The sequence below is a fragment of the Chinchilla lanigera genome, unplaced genomic scaffold (genome assembly GCF_000276665.1).
Source record: "Chinchilla lanigera isolate Chin_1 unplaced genomic scaffold, ChiLan1.0 scaffold00069, whole genome shotgun sequence".
In the NCBI taxonomy this organism is placed as follows: domain Eukaryota; kingdom Metazoa; phylum Chordata; class Mammalia; order Rodentia; family Chinchillidae; genus Chinchilla; species Chinchilla lanigera.
The window spans coordinates 12,446,604-12,468,484 of record NW_004955470.1 but is presented as its reverse complement, the minus strand read 5'-3'; the positions used below and the strand labels follow the sequence as shown (position 1 = coordinate 12,468,484).

General features: G+C 52.0%; 1 protein-coding gene across 1 annotated transcript in view; it reads right to left on the bottom strand.

Moving 5' to 3' along the window:
- Positions 1–21,881, bottom strand: part of Sh3rf3 (SH3 domain containing ring finger 3) — a gene marked incomplete at its 5' end in the record, with an annotated part of 169,086 nt that extends 147,205 nt beyond the window's left edge. The window contains one exon of the mRNA XM_005400847.1: positions 21,810–21,881. Coding sequence (XP_005400904.1) covers positions 21,810–21,881 — 72 coding nt within the window. The remainder of the gene's footprint in view (positions 1–21,809) is intronic.

Sequence of the window (21,881 nt, the reverse complement as noted above, 5' to 3'; positions counted from 1 at the left end):
TGTGATGGGGACAGAGGACAGCATACCCTGGGGCCTGACCTGTGCCTCCAACCAGCAGCCTTTAAGTACCTCAGGCCTCCACCTCTGCTTGGGTAGCTTGGTTCTGAAGGAACAGGCACTCCCTCACCCTGGACTCTGGATGTAAGGGCTGCTTGAGGGAACAGGAAGTGGAACCTGTTCTTGTCCACAGCTCAGTCCCCCTGGTCAGTATTGCTGCCTTTCAGCTGCCTTATATAGTCCAGACCGTTGAGATTAAAGGGACCAAATCGCAGCTTACTCACTCTCTTATTCTGGTTAAAAATATGTACACAATATTATTAAAGAAAAAACACACTTCTTAAAACTCCCAACACACAAACATCAACGTTGATATCTTACGTGGAGGAAACAATGCGTGGCCACCTTCTTAGAAGGTTTCTGTGAAGTCATCATGTAACCTCTCTATTAATTCAGTGGGTATGTACACAGTCATTTCACTGTAATACAATTATTTTGCTCATTAAACATTTTGTGCTGCCAGAAACACCTATAAAATCTAATAAATGGTTTCCAGAACTACACAACATGTCAATTTAAAATGTTAATTAGATCTAAGTGAACAGAATAAGAGAAGAGACACAGCCCTGGGCCCAGACCACACACACACCCCACACCAAAGGCCTGGGCTCCACACCCGCACGAGGTGTTTGACACAGCTCCGCACAGACCCAGGGAAAGGGCCCCATGCACCTACATTCCAGTTCCTTCACTGTCTTCCCTACAAACTGAGTTCTCATTCAGCGTGCTCAGGAGAAAGAGGCATGCATGGGGCGGGAAAATCATGTTGTTGGGAAGGGAATATCAAGCCAATAAATGTCTGATTTTCTTTGCACATGTATGGTGACTCACAGCAATTGCCATCACTCTGTACAAAGATGACATAAACTCCAAATTCTTAACAGACTATGGACAAGTGGTAGATATCTATAGACACAGACACACACAGAACCAGAGATGGGCTGTAAAACTCTGCCAACCACCAAGAGGGCTGTACAGAACAGCACCTGGGAGGCAGGGACCTTCCCCATCCCTGGGGCCTGGCACGCAGCAAGGTCTCTACCCCTGTAGGTCCCCAGGCCTATCCAAAGAGCTCACCCCAAGTGTGTGCACACTAGGCACTGGAATAGGGCTGCAGACTGAGGACAAAGTTCACCACCCTCTGAGTGACCCTGGAGAGGCCCCAGATCGAGGAACACACAACTCTGTCCCTGGAGATTCTGCCTGTGCGTCCGAATTCCTGCTGGCTGGGAGAAGTGGGCTGGGTGTCCAGGGCCTGATGCAGCATCAGTGCCCAGCAATATCTGTTTAGTGAACAAGTAACAACCTCAGGTTGGTGCAGGATGAGCCTTACAAAGCACCGTCCCATCATCTGCCTGCAATGGTAAAAGGGTATGGAAAATCCAGCAACCTAAAGAAACCTGCCAAGGCATGTGAACCAAAGTTTTTGGAAAAGCATCTTCACCAACATACCACCAATACCAAATCTACAACAGTCACAGAGTGAGGGAAGACACAGGCTCTGAGACAGCCAGGAAACTTCCCTGCATTATCAGTTAATCTACTGAAGTCTCTAAATTAGACACACATACACATTCCATTTAAATAAAGTCCCACAGTTAAACACATGCTGTGTTCAAACGCACTGCCCAACTCTACTAATGCACAGAGCAGCCCGAAGCCCGACACTGGCCAGTTTATTAGGTGTAAAGCAAATCTGTGCCTCAGAGGAAAGAGGAGAGCGAATGGGCCAGTGACTGTGACCCAGGAGCAGCAATGGAAAGGTCCCACAGCTGCCTTTCTCCCAAGGAATGTCCCCTCTATCATTGTCCACATCCTCACCCCCTAGGACTGAGCAGGAAGAGCTGCCCTGAAACCTTCACACCAACGGGTGGTGATATGAACCTTAGAAGTGTAACACACCTACCTGTGGTAAGTACAATCACAACCCCAGTGCTGCTGGATCCCTGGAAACAGATCATCACAGCTGTCCCTGCCATGGTCTGGATATGCTATGAGTGTGGCCCCAGGGGTTCAAACACTAAAATCCATCCAAGAGGGTAGAGTCATATGACTGAATCCTGGTGACTCTGAAAGACAGAGCTCATGCACACGTGCACACACACACACACACACACACACACACACGCACACTCACTCCCAGTCTTGTGAGGTTCCCATTCATCCCTGGACTCTGTCAGTACCAGGTAAGGGCCTTGAAACTCACCCTGTGAACAGAACAGATCCCTCTTCTCTCTCAACTAGCTGGCCTCAGGAGCTGCACTGCAGTGACGCAGCATGGACCAGTGCACCCCCAGCTTGGCACCACATGGGAACTCGCAGCTCACTGCCTGCAGACAGTGCACTTGCAGAGGCCCTGACTGTACAGAGAAGCAATCTGCAGGCCATGCTCCACTCTGTGAGAGCCCCGTGTGGTAGATTCACGGCTGCCTATATCTGAGGCCACAGGTATCTATCTACAAGGCCACAGAAAACAACGCAAAACAGCTGAGCCACAAGGAGATGGTGACAGTTGGGTGTTGCTGAGGAGTCCTGGACATAGCAGAGGACATGGGAGGAGGATCAGCTACCATCACTTGTTTGCAAAGACTTGTCTCTTACAGTCCCAAAACACACTGTCCAGAGAAAGCAGATGTATTTTCAGGCATCATTTCTTCAGTGAGAAAGTCGATGAGAAGGTTTACCATGAGCATGGCCTCTCATCAGCCAGGGCCAGGAGAGGGGTTCTTGTCCTGGCCCTCAAAAGAGGTCCTCAGCACCAGCAGCCACATTTTAACAGCCAGCAGCACAGACACTGCAACTCCACAATGGTCATGCAGGACCTACGGGCTAGTCTTCCTCCAAATGCTGAATGCCAGAATTGCACCAACACCCACCCAGGGTTTCAGGACCCACATTCACTACTTTGATGCCTTTATCAATACAATAAGAACTCAGCCCACACATCTGGAAACCACTCTGCCCCTCTGATCCAAAAGAAGGATGAGAAAATCTCAGAGAGCAGGAGCTCACTCCAGGCAGGAGCATTCCAGCCCAACCCCAGCTCCAGGACAGCCAGAGAAGGGGCCACAGCCACAGCAGCTCTCTCCCAAGCCACCGGAACACAGAAGCAGCCTCCTCACCCTCACCCAGCCCCCAACCCTTACCAGAAGCCTCAGCCCCACGACTGACTCAGCGCAAACCTGCTCACACGCTCAAGGGTGCAAAGTCCTCCCTGATTAAAAACATAATAATACTAGCTCTAAACAACTCAGCCAGGGCTTGAAACTCAGGGAGTCTTAATGATCAGGATGGGAACAGATACGTAAGGTCAGCCCACCTGAAGGCAGCCTGAGCCAAGTCACGTGCAGGGATACTATGTGTCCACATGTGCCAGTGCCACCTCATCCAAGGGCCCTTCCTGGGGCAACCCAGGCCTCAGGGACTTGGAAGCCTACATGCCGGGGCTGAGTGACTGGATGTCACCACACTGGGGGTGGCGGACACTGTTGTCACCACCGGCTTCCTGGTCAGAGGTGGGCCTCTCTGCCTCAGAGAGTCCCTGGCTCCCCTCAGGTGAACACTGCGCTTCGGCACCAAGGATGTCTAAGCCACCTGCCCCATGACGACCCCAACTCCCATGCTAGGAAAATGGGAGCGGGAGCCTTCCCCTGGTCCCTGCATCTCTTGGCTTCTGTCTCCCATAGGACAAAAGCCACCATGGGTCCCAGGCTCCATAAAGCCACTGGCTGAGTCCCACACAGGACCTTCTGCCTTGAACAGAGATGAGGCCAGGGCTAAACCAGGAAAGGACACACGGCAGCCACAGCACCTGCACTGCGACATGTCTACACAGCTGTCTGATCAGCAGGCTTCTGTCTCTGATCACCACATCCTGGGCCTTCATGACCTTGACTCTTATTTCATTCTGCACTACACCCTAAAGACACAGGGGGTCCTGCCCTCTAACGTCCAGAGCACAGGGAACAGGGAGGTCACTAAGGAAGCACACCCATGGGAATGCAGCCAGCTAGGGTCAGGAGGGAGCTTAAAGCAGAATGGACCCACGACATGAGTAGGCCCAGCTCAGGAAGAGAAATCACATAACCTGGATGTCCTGCCATCTCAATGACAAGCTCACATAGTGGCAGCAACTGCAGGTGCAGATTCACTGCTGGCCAGCCTCAGGAGCAGAAGGTCCGCCAGCTACCACTTGCGCAAGTCCAGGGCCTCCTCTATCACAGCCTGAGATCCATGGCAAATCTCCTGCACTTTTGTGCCTTCATGGTTCCCTCCTCTGTCCAACCCATCCAAATTCTTCAGCGTGACTACCTTTCCAAATCTTAGCAAAATATGCTTTAAAAATCACTAAGGAGGCTGGACACATGCCTATAATCCCAGCACTTGGGAGGCTGAGGCAGGAGGATCACCGCAAGTTCAAGGCCTGCCTGGGCTACAAAGCGAGTTCAAGGCCAACCTGAACTACACAAGGAAATTTTGTCTCAAAAGACAAAAAAAAAAAAAGAAAAAAGTCCACTACGGGAGTAGAGAAAATACACACTGTTAGCATTTTCTCAGTAATCTGTTCTGTTACTCCTAACCTGCCCACATTGGCATGGAGATGGCTTTAATTTCTGGAATCAGAAATGACCATGCTCTTCCAGCCTTACTCACACAGACACAATGGCACAGGGCAGAGCTTCGATGCAACCTCCGTTCTCCTGAAGTGCTTGCCTGGACCCCTGCGTCCCGCCCAATGGGGACAGGTCCAACAGCAGCACTTCAGTGACGTCTTGTCTTTACTGCTGTCTCTACTTACGGGCCTGGTCCTGTGCCAGCCAAAACCACCTCTCTGCTGGGTGTGGTGGCGCACACCTGTAATACCTGTTACTTAGCAGGAGAATCTGGAGTTCAAGGCTAGGAGACCCTGTCCGAAAATTAAAGGCCAGGAAGGCTGGGTAGAGGCTCAGTAGTGAGCACTTGCCCAGCATGCAAGGCCAGATTCCATTCCCAGCGCCACAGAACAGGGAACTCCCCAGAGCTCAGTGCAGACACGGCAGCATCTGTGGCTTTGTGCCCAAGCATGGCCTGCACCAGGGCCTTGACCCAGTGAGGGACACTGTGCAGGGTGCCTGGGCCTCTGGAGGAGGGCGTGCTAAGGTCCACTCCACAAGCTGACACTCACTGAGACACAGTAGTACAGGTAGCCATGGGAGAGGAGGCTGGGCACCTGCCACCAGGCCTCACAGGGACAAGAGGGGATGCCCCCAGGCCCCCTGTCCGGCTCCAGGGTGATTCCATTAACTGAATTTCCAACCATGACCTGAGACCATGAAAGGCTAACTCTTAATTAAATAACACCACAGAAAGAAATGATAATCCCATAGCCTTAAGTAGAAATTGGGTAACATAAACAATAAAAGACAAAATCCAATTTCCATGCAGTGAACCTTCAAGCCCTCCACTGTTTCCAGCAAATTAGCTTCTGTCTGCTCGGTATGAGGCCCCACAGGGCATCAGGCACCTGGACCTATGCCTTCACTTGAGATCAGGCCCAGGATTATTTACTTGCTGCCCTGTGCATGTCGCTAACAGCAGCAGCGTACAAAGGGTCTGCCAGGCACAATGAGAACGGAGCTGGCCACCTCGCACACGTGCCCTGACACCCATTCCAAGGGACGTAACAGGAAGAGGAGATGAAACCACCTCCCTCCCATCTCCTGCTGTCTCTCCACACACAGAGGACAGAGCAGGGACAGCTTTGCATCATGTTTCTAAAACAGTGAGCACTTTTCTGGGAAGGAAGTGACACTAGACAAAGAGAAAGCACAACCAGATCTTGTGTCCCTCATGACAGCTGAGAACAGACTGTGGAGAGGACCAGCCAGGAGTAATGACTCCCTGGGGGAGGTGGAGATAATCAGCAGAACTGAGAAATGCACTTGCTCTGTGTCTACACCTGCGTCTCGGCACAAATGTGAGATGTCGTCCAGGCCCTGATTACGTTAAGGTCAAGCCAGAATCCCCTTGGGAGCTGGAAGACACCCCCCCACCACAGCTGTGACCCCAGAGATCAGGAAGCACATTATGGTGGTTCAGAACCCTTAGGGGGTCAGGACCCATCACGGTGCCTGAAATGTCTGATCCCTAGAGCTGAGAGCCAGCAGCACCACCTTGCCACTGAGCACCTGTGCAGGTGAGTCCCACCAAGATGCCAGGCCTCTCACACAGTCAGGAGATGAGCGGAGAAGAACCTCATCAGTAACTCCATGTCACAATCACACGCTGGCTCACTGAGACTCTGGATACAGGGAGCTAGTCAAAATACAGAAGAAAACCAATCTAAACTGTTTCTCTCTACCTCTTGCAATGCAGCTGCTAAAAATTACTTCTGCAGCTTGAATTCCATCGCTATTGGACAGTGCTGCTTCAGAGTATAAAATCAGGAATTCAAGCCATTAAAAGATGGCTTATTTGAACACCTGTTAAGCCATTAGCTTTTTGTAAATGTTTGTGAAACATGTGGGCACAGACTTCCAGGGAGAGAAGAATTCTGTATTCAGTCTGTCTCCATGGCCACAAATGTTGAGCTGCACAAACATCTGGGTTGATTTTCACACCATGCAGATGGAGGGGGGGCCAGGTGGCAGGGAGAGGCCAGGCAAGAAGGCTTCAGCTGCTTCAGAGCGTCCACATCATGTCTCCACAATGACCACCACAGTGCACAGGCAGGACGCACAGACTGCACCACAGACACACCATGCCTGCTAGCCTCTGTGCAGCAAGGTGACCCCTGCTGTGGTCTTCCTCTCCCTGAGGTGGGCAGCCTTGTTGGTTAGGCCCTGTGTTCCTCACCAGGCTGTCCCATAACTGGCGCAAGATCTTTACAGTTGCAAAATGGTAAAACATAGCATAAGATATTCTAATTTCTCCCCAGTTTAGGCAGCCCAGTGACACGCTGAGCCCCAAGGAGGTCACAGTGGAAGGCTGACCCCCACCTGCACCAGCTCTGCTCCAAGAACGAGTCCCAGGGCCCCACAGCAAGGAGGGGAGACAGCACTGGGGTCCAGGTCAGCAGAGGCCTCTACAGAGCCGAGCCCAGCCTGACAGTGATCAGGAAGTGACCTCATATGGGGCATGGAGCTACCTGAGCTTCCAGGCATCAGTTGTGTCTGTGTCCAGCCCTCCATGCCTGTGGTCCCAGTGACTGTCCTCAAATGTTCTTTGATTGTCACTGGCCCTCTCAGCCCCTTGACCAGACTTCAGCCAGGCTTGAAGTCCCAGGGACCCCCCACCCCAAGGCCACAAGGGCCCCTCTGCCCTCTGATTTCCAAGGGTGTTTATTCCTGTGAGCTTTGTTCCTGTGACTATGTCACTCATACTGGCTCTTTCTCCCCAATGGCCTACACTGGGTCCCTGAGGCCTCACACCCTCATCTCCCAGGCCTGGTTCTGGGTTAAAGGTCTCTGCACTTTCCCCAGACTATGTGCTGTTGGGGTGCCCCAAACTCTGGGTGTCCTCCAGGCCCTGGTTTCTGCTCATGTAGGACGCCATCCACAGAGCCTGTCCCTGTATGACAGGTAAGAGCCAGTCTGGATGGGGCCTCGTTGAGTCCCACACACTCAGAGATGTGGCCAGTAGGGAAGAGCATGGTGGAGCCATGATGGATGAGCCCCAAAGTGCAGCTGGGACCCCAGCAGGCAAGACTGTTTGTGCCAGGCCCCATGGGGTTTGCTCTGAGTGTCTCTCTCACAAACTCCCCCAACCCAGGTATGGGTCCCTATCTTCCTACTCCCTTCTCTCCCATCTTACCATCCCTTCTTGCCCTCCAGCATCCAGACTGGTCCGTCGGGAGCTGGTCACATCTCTCTTCCAACCGTCCTCGCCCAACCCTAGCCCCATCCCAGGTTCCACCTCCTCTCACAGCCATCCCCAAAGGATGAAGGACATCCCATCCCTGTCTCCTAGAGACACCACTCTTCCCCCTGGGGCCTCAGAGTAGATCAGACAGCGGCTTCCTCCCTCTCTACCCTGAGAGGGTGGCCGGAAGTGTCTAGACACCTGCATCCTGGAATTGCTGATGGTCACTGCTTCCAAGTTTTGTGGAAGGAGGTGGGGTGCTCTGTCCCCAGAGGCTGAGCAATGTGGACCCTCGAGCCTGGCAGGGGGTGTCATGTGACCAGCAGCTCCAGTAGCAGCTCAGCATGCCATCTACACAGCAAAGGATACCAGCCGTGTGTATTCCACTGTCCACTGCATGGTCCAGACCCATTAAGAAGCTGACACTAGGGAATAATCTCATGGCAATAAACAGAGGCTCACATGATCCATACATGGTACAAAGACAATGCCTGTCTATCACCCACAGGGCACTCCACGTTGTCCCACTCAATATTGATTGATCCCAGGTCTCTCAAAGGTGATTTATGTGTCCACTGTCCATCAAATGACCTTTCTGGTGCATTTTCCTGTTTCCAGATCTTTGGATACCTGGTTCATCTGAATTTCTCCTCTAAGCATTAGGAGTTTAACAAGCCACTGTTCAGGTAAAAATGATCCGCATAGGAGCCTGACCTGCTCACCTTGCACTGTATCCCTACCAGTGCATGGGTATGTCTTTGTGTATGCAGAGGTCCACTTATACATGCCTTTATAACTTCATAAATTACGTGTTTATAATTATTCCTCGGTTTTGCAATGGAAACCAATTAATGGAAGTTAGGAGAACCAGCTGACAGCTGCTAACCACTTGCCCCTCAGAACACTTTGTTCACAAGACAGCCAGATGGTGGAGTGCTACCCAGAGTTCATGCTGGGGAGAAGCCCTTCTGGCCAGTCACCTGCTGCCCCAGGCCCTCCCATGGGCATCTCCTCTCAGTCTCCTGTGACAGGGGCAATGTTTTCCCTTCTTTCGGTGGGTCTTGGCAGGTGCTGAACTTCCAGAGTCCCCACTGCCCCCTGCACCACATGCCTGCTGTCCATCTGCGTGGCATCCATGGCAGGGCCCAGGGGACGCATTTGCTGCAGCACCCACGTGGGGTCACAGCCCCATCAATCACTGCCAGAACCACTGCCAAGAGCCTGCTGCAAGCCGCAGTCACGAGGGCTTCCTGAAGCCCTTTCTGTCTCTTGGACAAATTGGCAATGCACAGCTCGAGCCATGTACAGACTTCTGCACGTGCAGGCTGGTCTTCCGGACAGCGAAAGAGGGTTGAGTAATTGGCTCTGGGGAATATTATTGCTGACTGGTGCCATTCTGATGAGTAATAGACCCATTAGTTCACAGTAAAATACTCGATTATGTATAATTAAAGACAGCATTCGTCAGGCAGAAGCCCCAGCATTTAAAGGCATGAAGGGATAATTTCCAATGCTGAAAAGCGTGTTCACAGCTAAAAACACAGGACACAGGCAAGTGTACTAAGTCTCAAGTTAGAAGACTCAGTCATGGACAGACGACCTGCTGGACATTTTAGTCTCAAATATTTACAGTGACAATGGTAGTTCTTTTTTTAAAGCCTTTCAGGTGAATTCACAGCTTGTGGGACAATTCTGATGGGTGGTTCTACTGAAAAATAGAGCCCCAGGTTTTCTTTGTGATGGGCTGGCCAGAGCCCACCAAGCAATGGGGTCTTTGTGCCCTGTTTGCACTTCCTGGCTTCAATAACACATCTCTCCCTTCTCTCTCATTCGTTCCCTGTTCATCATTCTGAAGCTTGGATTGAGCACCTCGTCCTCGCTGGGCACCATGCCTGGCTCTGGGAAGGGGCAGTGGCCAAGCCCTGCCCAGGAACTCATAGTGATGGGGGGGACCATACTTCTTGGCCTGCGGTGCCGACTTCAGACTTCTAATCAGAACCTAGAACATCTCTGCCCAGCTGGAATCGGTGTGCCCAGAGACCTGCCGGCTCAGAGCTGATAAGTCTTGGGTTTGGCTTGAGCTGGGCTCCGTTTAATCAAGAGTCAAGTGTCTGGCATACAATTACAGTTATTAATGACACTGCTATTAATATTCATCTTGACAGTCATTTGCACTTCTGAACATCCTCTCATCTGGGAGGTTACAACGCTTTCCACGCACTGCAGACAAGTGGCTTCAAAGGACTGTGCAGGGCTCTCTCCCACTGCGAGAGCTGAGGGGGAGCCCTTCAGTGGCAGGGGCCTCAGGACAGCCTGCAGTGGTGTGCAGAGTATGCTCCTCGTCTGCGACTGTCACCGGAAGCCAGTCCACAAGAGGTCATTGGCACCCCATGAGCCAGGCCAGCTCCACAGGATGCAACCCGAGTTCGTGGAGCCCAACACTGGATACCATGAGCTCCTTTAAGTCACAGAGGAAAATGGCCCTTGGAAAGCTTCAGATGCAATGGGCCCATTTTGTAATCATGTATTTTTGTACCCTAATTAGACTTAATTTAGGTGTAAAAATAACAAGGCATTTCTTCTGCAATCATGGATTTTGTTTACCCTGGTGGAAGGTCAAAAGCATCTTCTGATGTACAGCAGCTGTGTTCTTGGCTCTCCTGGGATCTTCCCAGACACAACGTCTGTCCTGGAGCAGGGTCCCAGGTGACAGGCCTGGTGTCGGCGCCCAGCATCCCGGATGATGCTGACCCAGAGCTGAGCAGTGCTGGTGCCAGGCACCAGGCAGCAGGAGGAAGGAAGAGTCCTGAGGAGAGAACAGCAGGCAAGGAGCTGGGAGACAGGAGGAGCTGAACAGAGGTGGTCAGGGACATGGGAGACTCTCAGAAGCAGGAGCACCAGGCAGATGGCACAGGTCAGGGTCTTGGTCAGTTTGTGTGGCTCCAAGAAAATACCTGACGCTGGAATTGTAAGATGAGGAGGTTCGCTTCGCACACTGTTCGGAGGCTGAAGCCAGGATGTAATGGCTGGCACTGGCAAGGTCTCCTGCTACAAGTCAGAGGTCCGATGGTGCCACACACCAGGGGCACAGGTGAGGGTGTGAGGGGCTCACTTTATAACAATAGTCCTCAAGGTGACCAGACCAGTCCCCAGAGCCCTGACCACACCTAAGAAGGCTCTGGCTCTTAAGAGTACTCCCCAGATCAGAGCCAGTACACTGGGGACCTTCAGGGTCAGCTCTGGGCAGAGCTCTCAGGGTCCACCCACATCCCCCTACGTCCACCAGGCACGTGCTCTCAGGACAGGTTCTGCTGCCCCTGCCTGTCACTGGGCCCCAAGCCATGCATCCAGCTCTGCTGAGGTTCAGACAGTAAGGAGACAGACACACCCAGGTGTGCACAAGAGCCACCCACCGAGTGGGAGGCCAGTGGGGCCTGGCTGGTGTGTGTGAGGGCTAGGACCCTGCCCTCAACCCTTCTTGCCTTGTGGCTTGTCTCAACCCCAGACAACTCCCATAGACTGCCCTTTCTCACTTCTACTTGCATTTACAGTTCAAAAAAGCAATGTTCCCCAGCACTGTGTTTGAAGCACAAAGCATGGCCCATTTCTCACAGGCACCTGTCCCACCCCGGCCACCTCTATGTCTTCCAGCTCCAGGCATCCCCACCTGAGACCGGAGGAAATGGGGCAAGGGGATGAGTGTGTGGACACTGTGGGGAAAGAGAAGTCTGCTTATTTTGTGACACAAGTTTCCACAGCTTTGTGGGATCCAAAGAACAGCTTTTGTTACGTCTTACAATGTTCTTTCCCCAGGTGTACTGAAGTATTACTGACAAGTAAGAACCATGCACGTTCTGGCGAGCACCTCCTCTACCTCCATCAGTGCTTCCTGTGTACGGTGAGAACACCAAGAGCGACCCCTTAGCAGACTTCAAGACACACTGCTGTCAGTGCAGTCACCCTGCACCCAGGGCTCCAGAGCTTACACCTCTCATGGTGACAGTCACCCCTGTCACCCGCACCTCTCCAACTCCTGCCCAAAGTCTCTGGCAGCCACAGTCGGATCTGTTCTGTGGGCTCAACTTCCTCGGCTCCCAGGAGAGTGGACAGCCAGTGTGGTCTTCCTGCACCTTGTCCTCTAGCATGATGTCTGCTAGGCTCACACATGCTGTCTTACACGACAGGGCTTCCTCCTTTTTAAGGCTGAGCAGTACTCTTATAAGATGTTTCTGACCCGCATCCAGTGGGGCTTCTCATCTTAACTCCTGGGAACAACGAGCACCACAGTGCAGTATTTCCTCAAGGTTCTGGTTTCTCTGCAACCTAAGACAGCTTTTATCCAAACAACAGTCGTCCATCATCACGATATTTATTTAATGAGTTCCTTTAAACTGACTCACTTTTTATTTAACTTTTTCCAAATGAAATCAGCAACTGCTGTAAGGTTTTTAAACGTGCCCTTGATATAAATTTCAGGGACCATTAAAATAAACAGGTAAAGTCATGAAACACCTTCCTCAGGCACCATCCCGCATGGCCCACCTTGGGCCACTTGTCTCCATCCCTACCTGAAGCACCCTCCCCACCCCATGCCAGTTCTCTCTGGGATACTGGCTCCAAGTCCTTGACATTCAACCCTGTCATTTGGGGCAACCCACAAAAAACCAAAGGACATCACGTTAGTGAGATGAGACAGACACAGAGAGACAGACCACATGACCTCGCTTGGGACTCCAGAAGACTAGCACCATGGCCACAAGGGCCCGAGGCTGAGCGGGGGTCTGCAGGGGCCTTGGTGTGAAGTTACAGGTGGATATGGGAATGACTGCTGCTGCTGGATGGGACAGCCGTGCACTGTGCTTAACAACAGTGCATCACATATTTTAAAACAGCTACAGGAGGATTGTCAATAATCTCATCACAAAGAAATGATGAATGTTTCAGGTGATGAGTGTGCTGATTACCCTGATTCAATCATTACAGTGTAGTACAACATCACAACAGGTCCCATCAACAGGACAGTTACTGCACATCAATCAAAAATAAAATGAGAAAGGAAAACCTCCAGGATCCCCACTCCACTCACTGACCTCTCCGTGATGCCAGGCGGCATGAAGTCGTGGTTGAGCCTCTTCCTCTGGCTCATGTACAAGCTGCCCAACAGCACCCCGAGGCCAGGAGCCCTGCCCACCTTGGGGACTTGGCAGCCTCACCTCTGCAGCTGTGCTGGTCAACTAGCAGGATGCTGGGGGAGCTGGGCAGGGAAGTTAGGGGACACATCTGATGCAAGCCTGGGCAGAAAACCCCAAAGCGTGATGTGAATTCGGAACAGAATCTCCATACGAGTTGGGAAATTTTGTTTGTTTTTGGTGTCTCTGGCTGCCATTCGGCCACCAAGCTACCTCCCCAAGCTACCTCTCCAGCTTCAGGTGGATTTTTAAAAGAAAACACAAGACCACAAGTAAACACCTGTTCCATAGAGGAACTTCATGGAGAAGGGTAGGGGTGGGGAGCAGGGACAGCTGCCACAGACATGGGAAGGCACAGTTTATAGGTCTAAGAGTCCTGGGGGAGGTGTCTAGGCCTGAGGTCCAGTGAGAAACCAGCCTGTCTCACTGTCCAGGCAGCTCCAGGATTTCCAGAAGAGGACTCAGAAGGGCTGGGGAAGGGCAGACAAAGCCAGAGCAAGTACAGAGGAGTCTGAGGCGGCTGTGGGCAGAGTACATGTGAGCACAGTGTTGGACACTTGGCACCTGGCAGGACACAGGTCCTGGCTCAGTTACACGTGCCTGTCCTCCCTACAGCTTCTAGTACAGCCTCACCTTCCCGGGCTCCTGTCCAGATATGCTGTGACCTCAGTGTCACTGCTATGCCCACCCTATAGCTGGTAAGGCCTCTGTTGCACCTGGAAGGAGCCCCGTGGGCTGGGGCCAGTCTTCCACAGCCTTGAGCTCAACCCCGGCCCTGGCACTGGGAAGGCAGGTAGACACCTGAGGGTTAGAGAAGCTCAGGGTCCTTCCCAGAGCTCAGTGTGCCACAAGGCAGCACACATAGGCTGAGCCCCTTGTCACCGAGGGGGCAAGAAGAGGGCCTCAGCAGGACAAGTCTTGGGCACCTCCTTCAAAGGGCTGGCAGGGTGGGAATGTCAGAATAACACAGCTCAAGTGAGGTGATGAAAAGCACACACAGCCTGAGGAAACTACAAGCAGTCCAGAATCACATGGGAGGTGGAAGGAAGAAAGGAGACTCTAGACCCTGAGTGCTGGGCTGGATGAAGTCCACCCAGCTGAGCCCAGGCGGGTCATGCACTGCCCACCCCAGCCTAGACTCACACAGCAACCTGGGGTAGACACAATGGGGCTACACACAGGGCTTGACAGCAGACAGCCACCAGGGCTGCTCATGGTGCTGATGGCCAAAGATGATACAGAGATTATCTGGGGACACAGGAAGCTCTATGATCCCCAAACTCACACAGACTGACTATTAACTCCATGCAGCAAGAGAAAAAAATGTTCTATTTCCTGTAACATCTAAACTTTAAAAAGCAAGACACTGCTGAAGTTTGGGGAAAGCAGAAAAGGAGCATTAACATGTAGCAGAACACAGCTCACACAGGCAAGCAAATCACGGCCAGTATGGCACAGCTGACCAGCCAGGTACTCACCTGCAGCCTTCAGAGAAGACCTAGGGGAGGACCATGGCTTCCTGCCAGCCTGTCCTCTCCCCCCGCCAGCCTTGCCCTTCGGGCTGTGTGCTGCTGTGCAGCTCTGTCAGGAAGCCTCTCCAGGTTTCTACCACAGCCACAGATGAGATAAACAGCCACGGCCTGCCACAACTGCAGACTCTCAGATGTCCAGCCACCAGTGCTGCCTCTGTGGCCTTGCCCAGCCATACAACCTGATACCGCCTGCCAAGCCCAATGTGCTGGCTATAGGTAGATGGGTGCCTGGAAAGAACAGGGTCTGCAGTCGTGGCCCACAGTCCCGACCACACCATCCTTCAGGAGGTTCCTACACAATCTGGGGTCTATCACTTCCTTTGGATGTCAGGCAACAGTTTTAAGTCCAAGAAAATATCTACTATTCTGCGTAGGCCACAGCTTAGTCTGTTGGGTTGACAAATATAAACTCCCAAATGCATGACAACCATATTCCCAAAAGTAACGAAGGAAACAAGATGCTGACACTGAGCATTTTCCCTGTTGTGGCCCCAGTCACAGACAGCCCTGCTTGCCAGCCCCAGGGTGGCCTCTCCTGGGCCTGGGCAGGGTCAGCACACCCTGAGTCTGCCACATACATGTCCACTTTGCACCCGTGGGGTGAAGGTGCTTCACATGCCAGACCTGGAGCAGACAACCTGTCCCCGAAGTGGCCACCAGGGCCCCTGCAGAGCTCTGCTTAAATGCTTCATACTGAAGGGCAACAATGGGCAGCACAGCTGCAGAAGAGTCACCATCTCTCTTTGAAAGTGACAGCAGCTGCCCATGAGAACCCAGGGTGACGATAAGGTTGCACTGGCTCCATCACCTGCCCAAGCATCCTCCCCAAGATCTCTGGGCTCAACCAGTAAATAAGTAAAATACAGCTTACCATCATCGTGACCTATCTTAAGTGAAACATTCCAATGATTTTCACCTCAGGTGGTGCTGGGACTGAAAGACAATTTCCCAACATCAAAGAAGCCCAGTGACTAGAGTAAGGCCAGTGGCGGGTAGCTTCTCTACAAGGTACCATCTGCATGACTATGCTGCAGGGGAACCAATAAGCCAGCAGCAAGTTGGGGAACTTTAGAAAGCTCACAGCTGCAGAAGAGACCCTCTCCGACACCTCTACATACCTCCACTCCCCTTGGAAGGAGCAATCCAAGGAGGAGGTGTGCAAAGTCATCTGATCAATCAATGCACTGGAAGAAGAAACTGAGAGAGGTAGGAACCAGTTGCAAACCCAGAAAACCCCCACTCATCCAACCTACTTTCCTCATCAGAAACCCCCTCCAGAGGGTTGAGGGGCATGGAGCTCAGGGGCAGAGCCCTTGCCTCCCATGTATAGGGACTAGGGTTCAATCCCCACCACTGGAAAAAACATCCTGCCAAACAGAAAATAGAGTAACAAGATAATGATACATGCATCTCTGCAGCATTTCTGGCCATTTAACTAAGTGGGAAAGAATTACATTTCACTATCAACAAAGACCACTACAACTTCTATCCTCACACCTGACTCCCCACCACCACTGGCATACTGGTGGGCTACCTGGTGTGTAGCATTCCAAGGGACAGAGGAGAAAATGCACCTGCCATTTTCTGGGTCCCCTTCCCTCTGCACACAATGAGGTCTCTCTGCTTCTCTGCGCATTTGCATTGCTCTTGGGGGAGCACATTTCTAAATTCTCTCTCTACTTTTATTGACCTGAGTTCCTGTGGTGATCTTAATTCCTCTAAACTCAGATGAACTCATGTGAGCTATCCACAAACATTCCATTAGACAGAAATACAAATATCATAAAATCTCATGTTTGCAGACAGCCACTGCACCTTGAGCAGGTAAACACGCATGAGGGAGAGGAGAGGAGCATCTCTCTGCAAGGCTCCTGTGAATCTTCAATGGACAGTGGCATCTGACCATCCCTGACTCTTGGGGCCCAAGCAGAGCTCAAACAAGGCAGCAGGTGCAGGGGAAACCACACAGGAGGCACTGACCCTCCAGCCTGTGCCCTGAAGCCTCACTGGTGGCCAAGGGACACCCGTGACAGCACAGCAGGATGGATCACTGCACACTGCCACCACCTCTGGCTTGATGTCCTGTTCTACGAGGGTCAGTTAAAGCCCAGTATGACCTGTAGGGCACGCACATCTCACCTGCCCACATCTGAAGTCACCTGAGCAAGCCGAAGCTCACAGAAACTGGCCCTGGTCCTGCTAGAAGAGCTGCACAGAGCATCAATGCTCCCCAGGCCAGCAGTCCAAAGAAAATGCCAGTGGAATTCTGTTCTGTTCTATCCCAAGAGCAGCTGGGCTCCAGGGGCTGCAGCAAGTGGGGGCCTCCAGACTGAGGAGGGGGCTGCCAAACAGAGGGGACTCGACAGGAGCAGCCACTCCACAGGAGCAGCTCCTGTCCCTCCTGTGTTTTAAGCACTTTTGGTTTTTACTTTAATGATGCTTGTAAGATCAGGAGCACTGCCTCTGACAAAAAACACAAAACCTGGAGCTATTTAGCAGGTAAAACAGACTCTGCCACTCAGCTGGAACATCCATAACCACCCCAAGATCCTGTCCCCAACACAGGTCAACACGTGTGGGGAGGACCCCACAACCCCACACCCCTACACCACACCACACAAGTGCACAGACGTGCAAGTCAACAGGACTGCATCACAACCATATGGACTTCCCTGCTGTGTGTAGCCCTCGGCTTCTGTAGCCTTGAGTAGGGGCTCCGGACCCTGGTCAGGGACAAGGCTCCTCTAACCTAGAGGCACCGGTGCCACTCAGCAAAAGAAGCTGCAGCCCAGCTGTCCCTACTTGATGACAGCCACCTCAGGGAACTGGAGTGAAGAACAGAGAAGGTTCAGATAGCTTGACTCAGCTATTGGCCACTGCAGATGTGACACGGACGGTGTCAACAAATGTTAATTCAGGCTGGGCACTAATGCTACCAGCTGAAACATGGCATGGCCGTAAGTCCAAAGGCACTGTCTCCACACTCAGGGCCTTCTGGAAAGGACACACTATGGCTCCACTGTCACAGCACTGCCATCCCCCATTGGCCATCCAGTCCCCCACTGATGGACTTTCCTCTGGTGCCTGTATATACCCAAGACCAGTCACACAGCAGGTAGCACAGAGGCAGAGGTTAAATCTTGCCTTGGTTACTTCCCAGCTCTCAAACCTGCAGGGACCTCAGCATGGTCACAACCCAGGCACATGGAGGGACACTGTTAGCTCTACACTATGCCACTGACAGTGCTCTGGAGCAGGTGCTCTGCAGCTGCTCACGGACAATCCCGACTGTTACCATCAAAGCACAGGGCCATGTGTTTCCAAACGCCACGATACCTCTGCCTGAGCCCCAGTCAGTGAGCAGCTGGCCCAAGCAGCACCCCCTGCACCTCATGGATGGGCTGTCCCCTCACAATGCCAAGGCATCCCATCCTTACCAGGCATCCATCCTCCTTGTTCCCACTATGTTTATGCAAGTTGTCCTCATAATGTTAAAAATATACTTTAATTATATTATGCAACCAAGGATGCTGAGTGCAAAGAAAAAAGAAAATGTTGCCCTTAGAAGACAGAGATGGTTCCTCAGAAAGACTTAACCAAGGCAGACTGCTTCAAAATGGTCAAATCAGGTGTGAACAAGAACATAAAACACAGTGGGGGAGGAATTATCTACAATTCAGAAGGATGCACCACTCAAAATTCCCTGGCAGTCTCCGAGCTCCTATTCCAAGAGAAGGAAAGAAATATGCATCAGTAAGTGGCAGCTGCGACCTGATGTTTACACCTCACAACCTGGACTCAAGGTCTTGAGTCCTGCATCCCAAGATCAAAGTAGCGCATGCACGAGTGTCTGTACAATGACATGGCCAACACATATAATGTGTGATTCCCCTAGTATGGCTCACTTTTCCCATGAGTAGACCCTAGTCCCACTGTCCTAGGGATATAGAAAAGATTTTCAAATGGGCCTGATCTAAGCATATCCTGCATACCTCACTGTACTCCACACTCAGTGGGTGTGGCTCAGAGGTGAGCACCAACCTGGCTCATGCAAACCCTGGGTTCCATCCTAGCACCACAAAAGGCAGAAAACAACCACAATTCAAACAAAGCAGCGTCTAAAACCTACCTTTACCAAAAGCAGCACCCATGCTTTCTTTAGTTCCTTAATGTGTACAAATGTCCATCCTTGAGACCTTGCAGAGGTCTGAGCTGAGGCCAGTCTGTGCCAACAGTACCTCTAAAGACACAAGGCCTGGCCCAACAGAAACACTCAGTAAGTTCTACATGTGCCTGAATACAAGCAAGGAGTATTCAGAATCAAAACATCTGAAAATAATTGGAATTGTCTTATATCTGAGTTCTTATTAAATCTCCCACACTACAAAGCAACCTTCGAGTTACTTGACATGAAACCACAAAACCCTTCAGCGGTCTCTTTTCTTGTCTGCTATGGTGCTGGGGAGGGAACCCAGGGCCTCCTGCAGGCTAAGCAAGGGGTCCTGACCCTCACACAATCCTTCTTAGCAAGGCAGATTGTCCTGAAACAGTTCCCTAAACACAACTCTGAAGTGTTAAAGGGGGTCCTTCCAAAATCATGAAAAGAATTAACAAGTAAGTTAGGCTGAGAAACTTAGCACACACCAGCACTTGTCATACTGGGAAGTACCATGAAAACAAGACTCTCAAAGGTCACTTTAGGAGCCACACATACAGTGTTCAGCAAAGGCCAATGCAGAGACCAGCAACCCCAGCGCCAGGCAAAGGGGATGTAAACTTGGTCTGAAATGTTCAAGGGTGGTATCACAGAGTCCCAAAGAGCCTCATCTTAAAGGACTCCCATGGAAGTGGAGCTGAACAGTCATGCTGACCACCAGGCTGGAGGACTCCAGGTGCTGGTGAAATCGATGCAAGTGAAACCAGATGGAACTGACAAATTTTATGCATGACAAGTCCCACTGTGTAACCAACTTCACAAGGCAGACACTCTAAGAGCTATCTGTGTTTCCACAGAACTATGAAGTCTACATACCCCAACTGGCAGGCCCCACAGGTCTGAGGAGTTTCCTACCGGGGAAACAGGAGCCTGCATGCCCGTGGTCTCTCCGCTAAGGTGGTTTGGGGATCTGCTAAGTGGTGGGACAAGTGCCATCTAGTACGCAAGCAGTGGCACCAGAGTTGGCTTGTGGGGAGTCAGCACAGTACAGTGTGCAGCAAAATGCCAGACACCTGTCCAGATGCAATTTCTACCTGAAGTCCTTGCTTGCAGATGTGTAGGCGGTTTAATGGGACTCTACTCGGTCCCCTGCTCCTTCCCATCCCACAGAGGACGCCCCAGACTTAGCACTGCTGCCCCAGCAGAGGTACAGTGCCCAGGACTCCTGATGACCAAGAAATCTAGGGATGAAGGGCCTGACAGCATTATAATCTCCTCCTCCACCTCTTTCTCCTCTCTGGAAAGATCAAAGACAGTGCTCAATTTGATTCAGACTCCCCCAGAACCAGAACGCAATCCCTAGGAGGTGGTCTATGGTGACAGCAGGCTGCACTCAGCTGACAGAGCAAAAAGAGAGAACACGTGTTTTCAGGGTGCCTCAAAGCGCAGCAAGCTGTGAGCACAACCTGTGCGCACATTTAGGAAGCCATTCACAGTTGCAGAATCTAGAGCCACACCTCAGTTCCCTGACACTAAACTTGGTTACTAACTCTTGTAAGTTCCCACTCCTGTGCATCCCCAAGTCTGGGCCTTTGGTTGGCAGAGGCCACTTCTTAACCTCCTAGCCACATAGAGTTTCTCCACGATCAACAGGGAGGGCCTCTGTAAACATATGGCCACCAAGGGGCCTAGATATTTTCCAGAAGCTAGGCATGGTGGTGCACACCTGTCCTCCCGGCACTGGGGAAGCTGAGGCAGGCGGACCATCACAAGCTCGAGGCCAGCCTGGACTACACAGTGAGTTCAAGGCCAGCCTGAATGACATAGCAAGACCCTATCTCAAAAACAAACAAACAAACAAAAATTTACCAGAAGCTTAGCTCCAAATATCACATAGTTATTGAAGCAGGAGGCAATCCACCTATTTTGCAAATAAAAATCTTTACATTAAAAACATCAAGAATAGGAAAGAAAAGTTTGCAAATCTTTAACTGGAGCATGTAGCTATTCAATTACAATGAAAACCAAAGGGAAAAAACTCCCCTCCAACAGTGAGCCCAAGTAGGAATATTCCTTGCCCCTCTGATCATCCCCTCTTTGCTGGCCCGGGGAAAACCCAACTCAGAAAGTGTAACCTTGAACCCAGACTACATCCAGGCACATTCTGGGGCTGCAGGGTTCAGATGCTCCCAGCCCCGCGGGACCTCACATGTTATATTAGGCACCAACTCCCGGCATGGTCGGGGCAGCCGAATATGGTTGTGCTTGTAAAGAAAGCAAATGATAATTCCGGCAGACCACTGACACATTTCCTTAACCTTTAAGTGTGCTCTTCTCCATCAGAGAAGTCACAGAAAGAGGGTACTTTGCGTTTCAACCCAAACAGCGCCCCCAGGTGACAGGGGGTATGTGGTGTCCACAACAACAAGATCTGAAGCCAGACCACCAAACCCTCTCTAAAGGAAGTCTGTCCACTGAAATAGAGCTGGCCAATGCAGATGCACAAACAGTAATCACGATCTGAGACGACAGCCCGTGGGACCGCAGCCGCGCCTGAAGGTGCAGAGGGGGACAGTGGCTCATCATGATCTGCCACGCCAGAAGGGCTGGAGGCCTCCAGGGTAACTGTCCCCTCTCTAAACAGGGCAGCGTGCCCCCACCCAGCGCTTCCCGTCTTCTAAGAGCCCGCTGCGCGGGCAGGAGCCCACACCCTCTCCTGCGGCCATCGGAACCAGGGAGACCAAGTTCCAACTTTCCTCCAGGTCGGCTGAGGGGTGCAGGTGGAGAGTCTGGGGGTCCAGGGAAAAGGCTCTCTCTGAGGAAATGAAAGAGAACGAAAAGAGGTAAAGACACAGGTCCAGGAAAGGAGGGGAAGTGCGGCTCACCACGACCAAGTGGCCAGGTGCCTGGCCAGGGCAGCCCGAGTGTGGGGCGGGAGCGGCCAGCCTTGCTGAGAGCTTGGGGTCCTGGGGGGAAAGCAGCGTTGGAGAAGAGGCAGAGCCCCAGCCCCGCTCCCGCTCCCGCGCGGGGACTTACCTTTGCTGCCCTCGCACTCCTGCCCGCGGCCGGCTCGCAGGGGGCACCTGGGGGCGCTGCGGGGCCCGAGGG